Source organism: Rana temporaria, chromosome 3 (assembly GCF_905171775.1).
Source record: "Rana temporaria chromosome 3, aRanTem1.1, whole genome shotgun sequence".
NCBI classification, from domain to species: Eukaryota; Metazoa; Chordata; class Amphibia; order Anura; family Ranidae; genus Rana; species Rana temporaria.
Genome location: NC_053491.1, coordinates 306,542,274 through 306,560,597, shown reverse-complemented (window position 1 = coordinate 306,560,597; position 18,324 = coordinate 306,542,274). Strand labels below are relative to the sequence as shown.

Here is an 18,324-nt window from a genome sequence, read left to right as displayed (position 1 = left end):
AGTTTGCCTTTCTTTTTTTTGTTCCTTTGGGAGGTGCCATCTCTTCAAAATGGGCTGAATTTCCTTGCTCAGGGGGGGTTGGAAAAAGCAGGATGAAATTCAGCAAAGAACCTGCGCAAGTCTGCTCCTATTTATTTGCTCAGTGCAAGCAGCTGAGCAGGATTTGCCCTGAAAGTATGCTAGGCGCAGTTTGACGCATGCGCAGACGGCAGCGCTCTAACTGCGCATGCGCGCGCCCGGCGCAAACCTCTGCTGAGCCGAAAAATCCTCATTTACATAGGGGCACACCCACTTTGACTTGCGCGGCCTTGCGCCCTCAGCTTTGCCTTAAACAGGAGCAAATTAAATGAACAAACGATTCCTGAATCAGGTGGCAATTTGGCAAAATTGCCCCAGCGCAGAGAAATTCAGCTGAGCAGCTCATGTGTAAGTAATGGGCAAATCTACCTGAATCTGGGCCACTATCTATATCTATGGTGTATTTAAAAAAGAACCGTTATTAGTACATTATACCATTATATTTATTATTTATATTTGATCAGGCATTATATCTGTAGGAGTTGAGAAAACAGTACATGAAACCTCATATGGAACACCATAGAATCTAAACCAGAGTGGATCATAAAAACATGGTGGCCAAATTCTCCATAGTGGCCATGCAGACGAGCACCAGATGAAGGAGGTCCGGGTTTGCCTACAAGAGGTCACATATGGTTATTAGACTGACATTCGGGCGAAAGCCAGGATGGGTGGGAGGGGAGAGAGAGGCGCACATACTTTTATACATATGTTATTTACACTAACTGAGTATTTATTTTATCAAATATTCACCGGCGTATAACACACACAGGTGTATAACACGCACCCTAACTTTAAGGCCTTGTACTCACGGCAGGACATGTCCGATGAAAACGGTCTGCAGACCGTTTCCATCGGACATGTCTGGCCGGGGACTGCCCGGGGACTTCTGTTCGATGGCTATACACACCATCGAACAGAAGTCCGCGCGTAAACAATACGCGGGGCGTGTCCGCGGTGTCGCCGCGTCGATGACGCGGTGTCGCCGCGACAATGACGCGGTGTCGCCGCGACAATGACGCGGCGACGTGGGCGGCCTGCCTTTAAAATGCTTCCACACATGCGTCGAAGTCATTCGACGCATGCGAGGGATGGCGGGCGGCAGGACATGTACGGTAGGTCTGTACAGACGACCGTACATGTCCGGGCGGACAGGTTTCCAGCGGACTGTTTTAAAGCAAGTCAAGGAAACAGTTGTCCGCTGGAAACCTGTCCAATCCGCCTGAAAATGGTCCGCTCGGGCCAACACACGGCCAAACATGTCTGCTGAAACTGGTCTGCGGACCAGTTTCAGCAGACATGTTTGGTCGTGAGTACGGGGCCTCAGAGGGAAGTTTCAGGAAAAAAACTTTCCACAGCCCCCTGCGTATAACACGCAGGCACAGTTTACACTCCATTTTCGAGGTAAAAAAGTGAGTGTTATACGCCAATAAATACAGTATTTATAGTATGGTGGCAGCAAAAAAATACATGCATAAAGGTATAGCATGGCATCAGTGCCAACACCGTTACCATTAAACAGAGCGCAGCAGCAACAAAAAGGCCTGATTCACACAGTCTCCTCTTAACAGTTCTAGAGATGTGTCTGCTGCAAAAGGTGGCTACTTTGAAGAACCTAGAATATGAAATTCATTTTCAGTTATTTCACACTTTTTTGTTAGGTATAATTTCCACATGTGTTAATTCATAGTTTTGATGCCTTCGGTGTGAATCTACAATTTTCATAGTCATGAAAATTAGGGTTGTCCCGATACCACTTTTTTGAGACCGAGTACAAGTACCGATACTTTTTTTCAAGTACTCGCCAATACCGATACTTTTTTTAATGTCATGTGACAGTGGCAGTATTTTTTTTTTTTTTACTATTTTTTTTTTTTTTAAAAGTGATTTTTAGTTATTTATTTTTTTAGGGGGGGGGGGTGAATTTATTTTTTTACATTTTATTAATTTTTTAATATTTATTGCAATTTTTTATTTTAATTTTAATCAGCCCTGTTGGGGGGCTTTGGTGAGATTTCAGGGGTCTTAACAGACCTCTGGCATCTCCCCTTTAAGACAGAGAAAGGGACTAGGGAAACAGATTCAGCTGAAATGAATGGAGGGAAGCTCCTCCATTCATAAACTGAAGCATCGTAAACACAGGAGGTTACGATGCTCAGTTATATGAATGGACAGAGTCGGTAATCACCGACTCTGTTCATTTAGAAAAGGTAGGAGCCGGGCTTAGCGGCTCCTACCTCCGCTCTCCCCCCTGACAGATTGAGGGGGGAGAGCGGCACGGACGGGGACGGGATGGATGGAGAGAGACTGCAGGGACGGACGGGGGGGGGGGGGAAGAGAGAACGGGACGGACGGACGGACAGGGAGGAAAGAGCACTGCATGGACAGGGGGGGGGGAAGAGAGAACGGGACGGACGGGGGAAGGGGAGGAAAGAGCACTGCATGGACGGGGGGGGGGGGGGGGGAGAGAGAACAGGACGGACGGACGGGGGAAGGGGAGGAAAGAGCACTGCATGGATGGGGGGGGGGGGAGAGAACGGGACGGACGGACGGGGGAAGGGGAGGAGAGAACGGCACGGACGGACGGGGGAAGGGGAGGAGAGAGAACGGCACGGACAGGGGAAGACAACACTGACCATGGGGGAGAGAAGATTTGCAACTCCCCTGCCTGCCCGCTCAAGTATCGGGTGAAGCATCGGGAGCATTTCCCCGAGTGAAATGCTTGGTATCGGTCCCGATACCGATACTAGTATCGGTATCGGGACATCCCTAATGAAAATAAAGAAAACTCTTTGAATGAGAAGGTGTGTCCAAACTTTTGGTCTGTACTGTATATATATTTGAAAATCGATCAACCCTGATGTACTGATGGCCTATGTAATTTCTTCAGGCCTGAAAATGCCAGGACAGTACAAATACCCCATAAATTACCCCTTTTTTGTAAAGTAGGCAGTCAAAGGCATTTAGTAAGAGGCAAGTTTTTATTAATTTTTGGTCACAATTTATGAGACATTAACCACTTGCCGACCAGCCGCTGCAGTTTTAATGCAGCAGAATGGCACAGCTGGGCGAAATTACGTTATGTTACGTTGCTTCGCCTTTTGGCCACTAGGGGTGCATGTGAGAGCGCGAGAACCGGGATCTGTGTGTGTAAACACACAGATCCCAGTTCTCTCAGGGGAGAAGAGACTGATCAAAGTATGAACACCGGTCTCTCTTCCCCTAGTAAGTCCTTTCCCTCCTACAGTTAGAACACAGTGAGGGAACACAGTTAACCCCTTGATCGCCCCCTAATGTTATCCCCTTCCCTGCCAGTGCCATTTATACAGTAATCAGGTCCTTTTTATAGCACTAATCGCTGTATAAATGTGAATGGTCCCAAAAATGTGTCAAAAGCGACCAATTTATCCTCCGCAATATCGCAGTCCTGATTAAAAATTGCAGGTCACCGCGATTACTAGTAAAAAATAATAATAATAATAAAAATGTCATAAAACTACCCCCTATTTTGTAGACGCTTTAACTTTTGTGCAAACCAATTAATATATGCTTACTGCGATTTTTTTTCCCTACCATAAATTTGTAGAATACATACAGTATCTGCCTAAACTAAGGACATTTTTTTTTTTTTTAAGTAAAATTTTTATTATAGCAAAAAGTAAATTTGTGGGGGAAAAAAAGGACGCAAATTTGGGTACAGCGTTGCACGACCGTGCAATTGTCAGTTAAAGGGACGTAGTGCCAAATTGTAAAAAGTGCTCTGGTCAGGAAGGGGGTAAAATCTTCCAGGACTGATGATCTAAAAAGTAATAATAATTAATATTTTCAGTTTTTTTATATTTTTGTATTACATTTTTTTCTTTTTTTTTTTACATACTGTGAAAAGAGCAATACAGTGCTACCATAGTGACACTGTACTTTACTGTACTGTACTTTAGAGAGGTGGTCAAGATTTTTTTGCACACTATTATAACAGTGAAAATCATGGTTATAAGCAACCATTTTTTAGGATTGACATCAATTCATCAATTGTGTACTATTGTGAAGCTGTGATTGGCCACAGCTATCACACGGTACAGATGTACTGTGATTGGCTATGTCTGTACCATTTGATCACTGTGACCAATCACAGCGAACAAAACAATAGTTCTCAATGAATGGAAGCCATTCATTGTGTACAATTGCCATGTGATCTGCTGTGATTGATCACAGCAAACACATGGTACCGGCAGAGGCTTGGTACACTGATCTTTCCTGTGGACACAGCAGATGAGCAATCACACCGCAGTACAGCATGAAGGGCGTGCGCAAGGCGAAATCCTGTGAGGATGTCATATGGGGTCCACCCAGGATGGTAGCGCTTCCGCTCGGCTTTCATATTATTATAGGCTGAGTAGGAAGTGGTTAAATCACTTTTGAACATTTTTTTGCTTTGATACATGTCCCCATGGCAGTGCCCAACCTCTGATGTCTTTGTTTGACAATCCCTTACCTATTCATTGGAAAACAACTATTACTTATTTATAAGATTTGGCAACTATTAACCTCATTGGTGTTTGAATTTGGCATCTGAACTTCAGTTAAAGTCCCCGAACCCACCGCAAACCAAACTCAAGTGCATTCGGCCTGTCACTACTTTATAGGGTCAAAAAACAGTGACTCTAATGATATAGCTGTATCTCGTAAATTATAACCATTTATATAACTGCTCATTTTTTTAACTTATCAAATTTTTTTCCTTGCAGAATAAGGAACCCAAAAACATTACACAAAATCTGTGCAAGGAGCTGGGAGGACTTCTAGAGGGCAATAGCTGTGATTATGTTCCAGATGTTTTTCTTATGTCGGTCATCCTATTTTGTGGAACATTCGTGTGTACAACTTCATTAAAAAGTTTCCAAAAAAGCAGATATTTATCTGCAACGGTATGTAATAAAGCCCATTAGTACTGAAGTGAAAATAAATGTTTTCAAGCAGTTGTAAAGATTTCATTTTTTTTCCTAAAATATTAAAAATGTTATATTTATCTGCTCTGTGCAATGGAATTGCACAAAGTGGCTCTGAAACTTCTATTCTGGGGTCTTCTGCCAGCTCTCTAGGCTCATCCTCTGCTTCATGCACCACCATAGAAATCTGTGTGCTATGGGGCACATGTTTGGACTCACTCTCGAGCCAGGCTGTGTGCGTCAATAGACACACATAGTGCAACTTGGTCCCACTCCCTGCTCACAGGATTTGATTGACAATAGCAGGAGCCAGTGGGTTCCGGTGTTGCCTCTCTGTCCTGTGAATGCAGGAGAGAGCCACTACAGATGAGCACAGCGCTGGATTGAGGCAAGTATTTGGGGGGGGGGGGGGCCATACTTCTACTAGGACACTTTTTAGCTCAATGCAAAAAAAAAATCATTTTGTAAAACAACCCATTGAGTTTAAAATAGATATATACATTTGTGTATAGATATATAAAAAAAATCTAAATACTTTATTTTTTTTACCGTTTTTTATAAGCCAACACATTCCCTTTGTTCTCAGCTGTATAAGAGCTGGGTGAGAAGAAACAGCAGTAGACTGATCTACCCAGTCAAAGGGTGTGCGGAGGGGAGGGGGTGTCAGGACAAGTCTGATCATTGTAGGAGACCACAGTGTGTTTCCTGCTTAAATATGGTCAGTTTTTAATAGGAAAGCAGAGTGACTGACAGGAACACCAGGGATTTCACACAAAGGAAGCAATACGAAGAGAACATTATACTTTGTCATACAAATACATGGTACAGCAGGCACATATCAGAATTACATATTCTGTAAGGTAAAAAAATTCTTCGCTTAAAAACCACTTTCGAAAAATACAGAATTTCTATCAGTGATGCAAAATTCACCTCCATAGTGTTGCAATAGAACACCCATCTTTTAATTTGAGAACTTTTCCAAATGGCTAGACATGTGCAGAACAAAAAATAATAGTTTTTCGTATAGTTAAAGCGGAGTTCCGGCCACAATTTTAAATATAAAAACTTTTTAAATATGAAAACCCCTGTAATACACAAGCTTAATGTTTTCTACTACAGTTAGTCTGTAAACTAAGGTCTGTTTTGTTAGGTTGTTACAGCATTTAGACACTTTATAAAACAGAAATTGACTGGGGCCATCTTAAGTGTGGGCATCATGAAGCCAGACTGGATTTCAGCCTTGCAAAACTCGTACATGCTCAGTGCTGCACAAGCAATGTAATGGTTTCAGATCAGGTTTCAATAGCAACGGCAGTGTCAGAGGAAGTTACCGCCCCTTATCTATGCAAACCTCTCCTTCCCCCCTCCTTCCAGGAACCAGTAAATATACAAAATAATTTGTTCCTGTGCAGATATATCTACATGACAAGATGATATATATATCTTGTTATATATGTGGTGTGTATACATATACCAGACATGTGCACTGTCAATAAATCCATTTTGTTTAGTTCCGTTTCGCATTAGCCGTTATTTCGTATTTTGTGCCCGAAACTCAATTTGGATTTGTACGAAATACCAATTTTCGTTAGATTCGTTCACTTTTCATAACAATTACCAACATTCAGTCTGGTTATGATGAATTTAAAAATCTGGACGCTTAAAGAGGACTAATCGTATCTGCTGTGCTTATTATGAGGGGTTCCCACCATCCCTGTGCTGTGCTGACTTCCTGTGGCTGTACCCCTGCTGTGCTCATTATGAGGGGTTTCCACCATCCCTACAGCCCCGGGAAGTCAGCACAGCACAGGGATGGTGAGAACCCCATCTCACCATCCCTGTGCTGTGCTCATGAGGGGGTGGTTCCCATCATCCCTGTGCTGTGCTGAGTTCCTGGGTCTGTACTTCGGCTGTGCTCATTATGAGGGGTTCCCACCATCCTTGTGCTGTGCTCATTATGAGGGGTTCCCACCATCCCTGTGCTGTGCTCATTATGAGGGGTTCCCACCATCCCTGTGCTGACTTCCTGGGTTTGTACTTCTGCTCTTCTCATTATGAGGGGTTCTCACCATCCCTGTGCTGTGCTGACTTCCCGGGGCTGTAGGGATGGTGGAAACCCCTCATAATGAGCAGAGCAGGAGTACAGCCACAGGAAGTCAGCACAGCACAGGGATGGTGGGAACCCCTCATAATGAGCACAGCACAGGGATGGTGGGAACCCCTCATAATGAGCACAGCACAGGGATGGTGGGAACCCCTCATAATGAGCACAGCAGAAGTACATACCCAGGAACTCAGCACAGCATGGGGATGATGGGAACCCCTCATGAGCACAGCACAGGGATGATGGGAACCCCTCATGAGCACAGCACAGGGATGATGGGAACCCCTCATGAGCACAGCACATGGATGGTGAGAACCCCTCATAATGAGCACAGCAGAAGTACATACCCAGGAACTCAGCACAGCACAGGGCTGATGGGACCTCCTTATGAGCACAGCACAGGGATGATGGGAACCCCTCATGAGCACAGCACAGGGATGATGGGAACCCCTCATGAGCACAGCACAGGGATGATGGGATCCCCTCATAATGAGCACAGCAGAAGTACAGACCCAGGAACTCAGCACAGCACAGGGATGGTGGGAACCCCCGATAATGAGCACAGCAGAAGTACAGCCCCAGGAACTCAGCACAGGAATGGTGGGAACCCCTCATAATGAGCACAGCACAGGGATGGTGGGAACCCCTCATAATAAGCACAGCAGAAGTACAAACCCAGGAAGTCAGCACAGCACATGGATGGTGGGAACCCCTCATAATGAGCACAGCAGAAGTACAGACCCAGGAACTCAGCACAGCACAGGGATGATGGGAACCACCCCCTCATGAGAACAGCACAGGGATGGTGAGAACCCTTCATAATGAGCAGAGCAGAAGTACAAACCCAAGAAGTCAGCACAGGGATGGATGGGAACCCCTCATAATGAGCACAGCACAGGGATGGTGGGAACCCCTCATAATGAGCACAGCAGAAGTACAGACCCAGGAACTTAGCACAGCACAGGGATGATGGGAACCACCCCCTCATGAGCACAGCACAGGGATGGTGAGAACCCCTCATAATGAGCACAGCAGAAGTACAAACCCAGAAAGTCAGCACATCGATGGTGGGAACCCCTCATAATGAGCACAGCAGAAGTACAAACCCAGGAAGTCAGCACAGCACAGGAATGGTGGAAACCCCTCATAATGAGCACAGCACAGGGATGGTGGGAACCCGTCATAATGAGCACAGCACAGGGATGGTGGGAACCCCTCATAATGAGCACAGCACAGGGATGGTGGGAACCCCTCATAATGAGAACAGCACAGGGATGGTGGGCAGGGCCGGATTTGCTCTTCCTGCCGCCCCAAGGCCAGGTTCCGCAATGCACCCCCCTCCCCGCCAACCAAACCACCCCCCCCCCCCAAATCAACGGAGAATGGCAACCGGATGGCAGGGGCGGCACAGTTAGTTCAAATTGTTTTTATTTTGTAGCTTGTCGTTTACTTTTTTTATTTCTGTATAGTTTTATTATTATTTTTAATATTGTTTTTCTTATTCTTTACTTTTTAATTACTTTTTTATTTTAATAATTTAATTATTTCTTATTTTTTTATCATTTTTTTTTTCACTTGGCAATAAAGTTATCACACAGGAGAAAACAATTCCCTGTGTGATAGCAATTGGAGGTGACAGGTTCTCTTTATTGACCCTGTCACCTCCAAAACAGGAGTCCTAGCATTGTGCTAGAACTCCTGTCACAGCTCACCCCTCTCATTGTGTACATCGGTGGCAGGGACAGTCACAGGAGACAGACTTGGCAGCCTGGGGGAGGATGAAGTCCCGAAGACAGAGCCAGTAGAGAGAGGTATGTGGGGGGGGGGACAGCAGCACACATCGCCGTAATCACTTAAGGAGTGAGCGGATCCCAGAAAGCAACTTGCTGCCCTTAACTGGCCGTCGGGGGACTCCATGCCGCTGCCGCCCCTTGGCGCCCTGCCGCCCGAGGCCTGGCCTTGTTGGCCTTGTGGGAAATCCGAGCCTGATGTTTGGAACCCTTCATATGGTGTTCCCACCATCCCTGCACTGACTTCCTGTGGCTGTACTCCTGCTGTGCTCGATATGAGGGGTTCCCACCATCCCGCATCGGCCCCGGCACCCCGCATCGGGCACAGCAGATGCGCTTGATGGGCACAGCGGATGCGCTTGATGGGCGCAGCGGATGCACTTGACGGGCACAGTGGATGAGTTTGAGCTCAGCGATTTTTAATCATCAACAACACAGTGAGTTTCAAAACCAAAAAAAATAATAATGTGCCAAATGTGTTTCAGGTGACACAGGAGCACAGGACTTAAAAAAGAGGGTGGAACTCCGCTTTAAGGACATATTTGTTATTTTACTGGAATCAGTTTGGTTTAGTTTTGTTCATTTAAATTTTCGTATCTTTGTTAACAGTGGCGGCTGGTGAAGTTTTAGGATGGGGGGGGTGCAAGACCCCGCCCCTCCATATTTGGCCCCTCCCACTTCTCATAAGCCACACCTCTTATAGAATCCACCCACTCCGTCCCCTGTATTCCCCTTGCTTCCACCCATAGTGTCAGGAGTATACATCTCAGCATCACAGGACAGAGTATACAGCCCCAGCATCACAAATCATGGTATATAGCGCAGCCTTACAGATCGGCGCAAACAAACTAAAAAAATGACACTGTTAGTAATAAAGGACTCTAAATGGGCATGAGATTACCAGAGACTGCGGACATACTGCACGAAATTACCAGAGACTGCGGACATACTGACTGCACGAGATTACCAGAGACTGCGGACATACTGACTGCACGAAATTACCAGAGACTGCGGACATACTGCACAAAATTACCAGAGACTGCGGACATACTGCACGAAATTACCAGAGACTGCGGACATACTGCACAAAATTACCAGAGACTGCGGACATACTGACTGCACAAGATTACCAGAGACTGCGGACATACTGACTGCACGAGATTACCAAAGACTGCGGACATACTGCACGAAATTACCAGAGACTGTGGACATACTGCACGAAATTACCAGAGACTGCGGACATACTGCACAAAATTACCAGAGACTGCGGACATACTGACTGCACGAGATTACTAAAGACTGCGGACATACTGCACGAAATTACCAGAGACTGTGGACATACTGACTGCACGAGATTAACAGAGGCTGCGGAAATAACTGCATTGGGGGGGGGGGGATATCTCACATATGGATGTAATACACTGCAATGCATGTCCCTGTACTGACATCTCTCATACTGATATAATACACTGCATGTCCCTGTACTGACATCTCTCATACTGATATAATACACTGCATGTCCCTGTACTGACATCTCTCATACTAATACACTGCAATTCATGTCCCTGTACTGACATCTCTCATTAGACATGCATTGCAGTGTATTACATCCATATGTGAGATATCCCCCCCCCAATGCAGTTATTTCCGCAGCCTCTGTAAATCTCGTGCAGTCAGTATGTCCACAGTCTCTGGTAATTTTGTGCAGTATGTCCGCAGTCTCTGGTAATTAGGTGCAGTATGTCTGCAGTCTTTGGTAATCTCGTGCAGTCAGTATGTCTGCAGTCTCTGGTAATTTCGTGCAGTATATCCGCAGTCTCTGGTAATCTCGTGCAGTCAGTATGTCCGCAGTCTCTGGTAATTTCGTGCAGTATGTCCGCATTCTCTGATAATCTCATGCCCATTTAGAGTCCTTCATTACTAACAGTGTAATTTTTTTGTTTGTTTGCGCCGATCTGTAAGGCTGCGCTATATACCATGATTTGTGATGCTGGGGCTGTATACTCTGTCCTGTGATGCTGAGATGTATACTCCTGACACTATGGGTGGAAGCAAGGGTAATACAGGGGACGGAGTGGGTGGATTCTATAAGAGGTGTGGCTTATGAGAAGTGGGAGGGACCAAATGTGGAGGGGCAGGGTCTTGCGCCCCGCCATCCTAAAACTTCACCAGCTGCCACTGCTCTGCCCATACCTTGCTCTCTGCCACATGCCCTAATGTCTGCCCATGCCCTGCTCTGTGCCCCCATGCCTTGCTCTTTGCCCTACTCTGTGTCCCCATGCTCTGATGTGTGCCCCCATGCCCTGATGTCTGCCCCATCCTCTGATGTCTAAATAATGCCCTGATGTCTGCCCTCATGCCCTGATGTCTGCTCCCATGCCTTGCTCTTTGCCTCATGCTCTGATGTCTGCCCCTATGCCCTGCTCTGTGCCCCCATGCCTTGCTCTGTGCCCCCATGCCCCGATGTTTGCCCCAATGTGTACCCCCATGCCCTGCTTTGTGCCCCCATGCCCTGCTTTGTGCCCCCATGCCCTGCTCCGTGCCCCCATGCCCTGCTCTGTGCCCCCATGCCCTGCTCTGTGCCCCGATGTGTGCCCCCATGCCCTGCTCCGTGCCCCATGCCCTTCTGTGTGCCCCCATGTGTTCTGTGATGTGTCCCATGACCTACTGTGTGCCCCGTGATATGCCCTACTTTGTGCCCCATGATGTGCTCTACTGTGTGCCCCATGCCCTACTATGTGTCCCACTGTGTGCCCAATTCATTTTTGGCCCTGTGATGTGTCCTAAACCCTGATGCCCTGCTGTCTGCCCCATGCCCTGATGTCTGCCCCATGCACTGCTCTTTGCCCCCATGCCCTGCTGTCTACCCTATGCCCTAATCCATGCCCTAATGTCTGCCCCATGCCCTGATGTCTGCCCCCATGCCCTGCTCTTTGCCCAATGCTCTAATGTGTGCCCCCAAGCCCTGCTGTCTGCCCCATGCCCTGCTCTATGCCCAATGCCCTGATGTATTTCCCGTGCTCTGATGTCTACCCCATGCCCTGCTATCTACCCTATGCCCTGCCATCTACCCTATGCCCTGCTGTGTTCCCCCATGCTCTGATGTCTGTCCCATGCCCTGCTCTATGCCCTCATGCCCTGATGTCTGCCCCATGCTCTGATGTCTACCCCATGCCATGCTCTGTGCACCATGCCCTGCTGTATGCCCTCATGCCCTGATGTCTGCCCCATGCTCTGATGTCTACCCCATGCCATGCTCTGTGCACCATGCCCTGCTGTCTACCCTATGCCCTGCTGTGTGCCCCCCATGCCCTGCTGTGTGCCCCATGCCCTGATGTCTGCCCTATTCCCTTCTCTGTGCCCCATGCCCTGATGTCTGCCCCACACCCTGCTCTGTGCCCCATGCCCAGCTTTCTGCCCCATTCTCTGTGTGCCCCCATGCCCTGCTGTCTTCCCCATGCCCTGCTCTGTGCCCCCATGCCCTGATGTCTTCCCCATGCCCTGATGTCTTCCCAATGCCCTGCTCCGTGCCCCCATGCCCTGCTGTCTGCCCAATGCCCTGCTCTGTGCCCCATGCCCTGCTCTGTGCCCCCATGCCCTGCTGTCTACCCCATGAACTGCTCTTTGCCCCCATGCCCTGATGTGTACACCCATGCCCTGATGTGTACCCCCATGCCCTGATGTGTATCCCCATGCCCCGCTCTTTTGTATGCCCTCATGCCCTGCTCCATGCCCCCATGATGTGTGTGGCTTGAGTGTGGGCAGGGATACAGGGGGCCCCATAATCTCCTGTTGCCCGCCATGCCATACTCTGTGCCCCCATGCCCTGCTATCTACCCTATGCCCTGCCGTCTACCCTATGCCCTGCTGTGTGCTCCCATGCTCTGATGTCTGTCCCATGCCCTGCTCTATGCCCTCATGCCCTGATGTCTGCCCCATGCTCTGATGTCTACCCCATGCCATGCTCTGTGCCCCCATGCCCTGTCTACCCTATGCCCTGCTGTGTGCCCCCATGCCCTGCTGTGTGCCCCATGTCCTGATGTCTGCCCTATTCCCTTCTCTGTGCCCCCATGCCCTGATGTCTGCCCCACATTCTGCTCTGTGCCCCAAGCCCAGCTTTCTGCCCCATTCTCTGTGTGCCCCCATGCCCTGCTGTCTTCCCCATGCCCTGCTCTGTGCCCCCATGCCCTGATGTCTTCCCCATGCCCTGATGTCTTCCCAATGCCCTGCGCCGTGCCCCCATGCCCTGCTGTCTGCCCAATGCCCTGCTCTGTGCCCCATGCCCTGCTCTGTGCCCCCATGCCCTGCTGTCTACCCCATGAACTTCTCTTTGCCCCATGTCCTGATGTGTACCCCCATGCCCTGATGTGTGCCCCCATGCCCTGATGTGTGCCCCATGCCCCGCTCTTTTGTGTGCCCCCATGCCCTGCTCCATGCCCCCATGATGTGTGTGGCTTGAGTGTGGGCAGGGATACAGGGGGCCCCATAATCTCCTGTTGCCCACCATGCCATACTATGTGCCCCCATGCCCTGATGTCTTCCCCATGCCCTGCTCTGTGCCCCATGCCCTGCTCTGTGTCCCCATGCCCTGCTGTCTACCCCATGAACTGCTCTTTGCCCCCATGCCCTGATGTGTACCCCCATGCCCTGATGTGTAACCCCATGCCCTGATGTGTGCCCCATGCCCCGCTCTTTTGTGTGCCCTCATGCCCTGCTTCATGCCCCCATGATGTGTGTGGCTTGAGTCAACACAGGGCTCTGGGCTGTGATTGGACACAGCAGATCAGCAGGTCCCAGCCAAGAATCATTGGCCGGGACTTGCTGATAGTCTCCCACTGTCTACAATCCCAGTGGGTGTTGGCAGGGGGCATGCATTCATGTTCTCTAAACCCAGAAGCAGGCAGCAACGTAGCAGTATGCCAGTTTTCCTGCACGGGCCACCTGTCCGCAGTACATTGCAGGCGGGTGGTTTAAAGTGGTTAATAGCGCTGTATAATGCTCACATTTTGTCTGTCTTCACCAGCATTTGATTGTTTAATCTGTTATCTCTTTTCCACAGATACGCAAGCTGGCTGGTGATTTTTCAGTGATACTAACAATTGTAGTTTTTTGTGCTGTTGATATTATTTGTGGGCTTGAAACGCCTAAACTAATAGTTCCAAGTGAATTTAAGGTAAGACTGCATTTTATACAGAATTTTTGTTTTAAACTTAAACCCACACCAAGGATAAAAAATTAAGTTGCCGGTTTAAAGGGTTAATACACCTTCACAAAAAAACTGCCTACGCAATTACGGTGGGTCTATTGATGAAAACAAAGGCCCGGATTTACATACATCGGCGCATATTTATGCCACCGTAGCGTATCTCTTTTACGCTACGCCGGCGCAGCGCACAGATGCAAGCACAGTATTCACAAAGCACTCGCCCCAGTCGCTCTCAAATCTACGCTGGGTTTCCTCAGCGTAAGCCAGCGTAGGTGGAAGTGGGTGTGAGCAATGCTAATGAGGCGTGACCCCATGTAAATGAAGGACTGAGCGTCATAAAGTTACGAATAACGTACGGCGCATGCGCCGCCCCGTGGACGCATCCCAGTGCGCATGCTCAGAATCACGTCGAAACAACTGCCTAAGATACATCGAATCACTGCCTACGACGTGAACGTAACCTACGCCTATCCCTATTCACGTACTACGCAAACGACGTAAAATACGACGGCTGTGTTCCCTGGTCCATACCTTTGCATGACTTGTGCCTCCTATATGGGACATAACTTTACGCTGGACGTACGACTTGCGCAAACCACGTATATTATGCGCCAGGCGCAACTACGTTCGTGAATCGCCGTATCTCCCTCATTTGCATATGTGCATAGAAAATCAATGGGAGCGGAAAATGCGCCCGGCGTAAATATGCGCCCACGATACGATGGCGTAGGCAAGTTACGTCGGTCGTAGGAAGCCTATTTTTAGGCGTATCTCAGATTGTGGGCACGGCGCATAGATAGACTTACGTGGCGTATCTCGAGATACGTCAGCGTAAGTGCTTTGTGAATCCGTGCCAAACTGTGTAGATTTGACTAAAGTTGAATATTGCCCTCATAATAGGTGTAGGCCATTTACATACCTACTGAAGCCTGGCTGGAATACTTCTGTGATGGAGAAGGTGAGCAATGATGACTAGGCCTCATTTAGTAACACCCCAGCAATGCCAGGAGGTATGTAAATGGCAAGACATTATTCAACTTTGGAATCAGCTATTACAGAAAGCCACACAAACTGTGCACCATGTTATCTGTGTATGCATAGTGTGTCATTGTTGAAGTCAAGACACTGCATGTTAAATTTGTTGACTGACTGCCATGTTGCTATACCCCGCACTGCTAAGCCTGCAGTCAGAAGGTGGCAGCGGACATCTTTTTACACCCACTCAAGTCTTGCATTTCATACTTATTTTTAGCACTATACTGAGCTTATATAGTGAAATACTGTATTTTCAAATCCGTCACACTCTTCATGTTGAATTTTAAAAGCAGCAGTGTTCTGTCAGATTAGAAAACCTGGCAGATCCCCTGTTTTTTTTTGTTTTTTTCAAATAACATTTTTTATTGAATATACCAGCGGGTAGATAAACAAGAAGTTGACACTGTGATACAGAAACTTCAGCCAGTGTAGAGCAAAAAACAGTAAACCATAAAACAGACAGCAGGGGGTCCCTGCTGACTCCACATAAAGACTGCTAGTCGTCAGAAACCACAGTGATATCCAGAAGGAAAAGTAAGTAGGGAAAAGAAAAAGAGACTGCAGATGAGAGGGGCAGGGTAGGGAATCTCGACCATCAGCTCAGGGCATATCCTCTCGCCGGTGCCACTCCTCCCAGACTTTGTCATGCATATCCAGTCTATCCTGTAATTGGCTGTCATTTTTTCCATCAACTCAATATCTTTTATTCTAGCACACAAATCTGCCTGGGAGGGTGGGGATTGTCGTTTCCAATGGAGGGCAATCAGGTATCTCGCAGCTGTCAAGACATGTCTAAGCAATTTTTTGGATCATTTGGGAATCTGCAAAGGTGAGACCCCTAAGAGGAATGATTTTGGGGTCCTGGGAACCGGTACCCCTAAAAGTCGGGTCAACAAAACTGAGTTTCTGTCCAAAAAGGCACAATCTTAGGGCAGGTCCAGTAGATGTGGTATAGAGTCCCCTTATCTCCCTGACAGCGCCAACACCTACCTGAGCTGGAGGAATAGATAGTGTGGAGGACATCTGGTGTCAGGTACCAAAAGTAGAGCATTTGCCTCTGGAATCTCCTCTCCTAGTGCCTTTTCCCAGTGAAGCATATATGTATGCTTACCCTGGGTAGGGATGGAGTAAGAGTTGAGCAGCCAATTTATGTCCGAAATCAGACCTCGGCGTGCGGATCCCTCCAATACAAGTCTCTCAAAGGGGGTTGGTGCCGAAAATTGGAGATTCGGGCGGAAGATTGTGCATAGTGTCGTATTTGAAAGTACCCATAAAACACCTGGCGAGGAAGATCAAATTTTTTTGGAGTGCAGAGAATGAGAGCATCTTGTGTGATATAGGGTCCACCAAGTGGCCAAAGTGGAATAGGTTCTGTGTTGCCCAGGGTGAAGACATCTGATGAGTGAGACCGGCAGGCATTCTGGGGTTATAAAGGAAGGAGGTAAAAAGAGGCCGTTCTGAGCCCAGGCTATGTGCTCAAGACAATCTACGCCAAAGCGACTGAAGATGGAGCATAGGGCCCAAAAGCCGGCTCGAGTCCACCTCCACATTCGCATTCCAGAGCAAGCTGTTTGGATGAGTGGGTGCAAGCCATATTTTTTCGATTTCTGTCCACTTATTGTACGATCGTTTGGGAAACCAGGAAGTCACGGCACGCAGCTGGGCTGCTTGGTAATATTTAATTAAGTCAGGGAACGCCAATCCCCCGTCAGTGCGAGACGCCGTCAGGACCGTGCGAGATATCCTATGCCTCCCATAGTTCCAGACAAAGCGCACCAGGTCCGCCTGGAGTCTTCTCAAGACTGTATACGGAATTGGGATGGGCAGTGTCTGGAAGAGATAGGGGAGTTTGGGCAAGATAGTCATTTTTACAGAGTCCACCCTCCCAGGAAAGAAATATGGTGGAACCTCCATTTCTGTACAAGGTCTCTTATGGACCGGAACAGGGGGGAAGTTAGCTTGGTATAATGTTGCATAGGACGGGGTAATCTGAACCCCCAAATATTTTAGGGCTGTTGTCTTCCGGTGGTAAGGGAAGCACTGCCACAGATGTACTTCTGCTGCTGGAATGTTAATAGGGAGAGCCTCTGATTTAGTCGCGTTTATTGTATAGCCAGAGAGGGATTTGTAGAGGTCGAGTTTAGCGTGTAGGTTGGGCAGTGAGGTCCTGGGCTGGTTTAGGGTGAGTATGATATCATCTGCAAAAAGTGCTAGTTTAAACTCCCTTCCCTGCACAAGGACCCCACGGATGTCTGGATTTCTACGAATGGGCGCCGCCAGGGGCTCAACACACAACGCAAACAGTAACTGTGAGAGCAGGCACCCCTGGCGGGTCCTGTTAAATATCGCAAAGGAGGAGGACTGAGCAAAAGGTGTCTTAACCTGGGACGTAGGATTAGTATATAGGTGATGGATGGCCCGTAGGAAGGGCCCCTGGAACCCCATGTGTCTCAACTTGGCGAACAGAAAAAGCCAGCTAAGGCGGTCAAAGGCCTTTTCCACATCTAAACTGAGAGCCAGAGATTCTAGGCCGTCCCTGTTCGCCACATCGATCAGATTAATGACCGGTCTTGTGTTGTCCCCCACTTGGCGGTGGGGGACGAAGCTCACCTGGTCCTTATGTATCAGGGAGGGCAGTATCAGATTTAAGAACAAGAGAGTAACTAGGGGCGAGTTGTTGGACTTTTCAGGCACTATTGGTTAGTCAGAGTATAGTCACACAGAGAATTTTCTCAAAAAAATCATTTTGAATTTATTATAACATAAAAATATACAGTACATGTTAAAAAGGAGATTGCCATCAGCAGCAAAACTATCTGGCAAACCAACTTAACAATACAAGAACCTCCAAAAGTATACCAGGAATATATAAATGGTCATAGAATAAAGAAACACAACAAAGGTCCAAAGATGGGGTTGAAAGTTTTCATAGCATGAAAAACACCCCGTATATAGATTAATGGTCCTGCGTAATGATGGAGGTGCAGACAGATATATGTCTGAGATGATAAAGCTTGCAGAGTTAGTTGACTCAACCGGTTTCGCGCTTGTTACAGCGCTTCCTCACTGAGTCTCAGTATGGTTAGCTGCAGAACAATAATAAAAGAAAAACACAAGAAAAAACAAACAGGTACAAAAATAAATTGATTAGATAATGCATATGTA

At 47.8% G+C, this 18,324-nt stretch overlaps 1 protein-coding gene across 1 annotated transcript in view; it reads left to right on the top strand.

The window, feature by feature from the left end:
- LOC120930475 (electrogenic sodium bicarbonate cotransporter 1-like) overlaps nt 1–18,324 on the top strand; it is a 644,541-nt gene that overhangs the window by 425,736 nt on the left and 200,481 nt on the right. The window contains exons 11-12 of the mRNA XM_040341656.1: nt 4,824–5,003; nt 13,978–14,091. Of these exons, the coding sequence (XP_040197590.1) occupies nt 4,824–5,003; nt 13,978–14,091 (294 nt within the window). The remainder of the gene's footprint in view (nt 1–4,823; nt 5,004–13,977; nt 14,092–18,324) is intronic.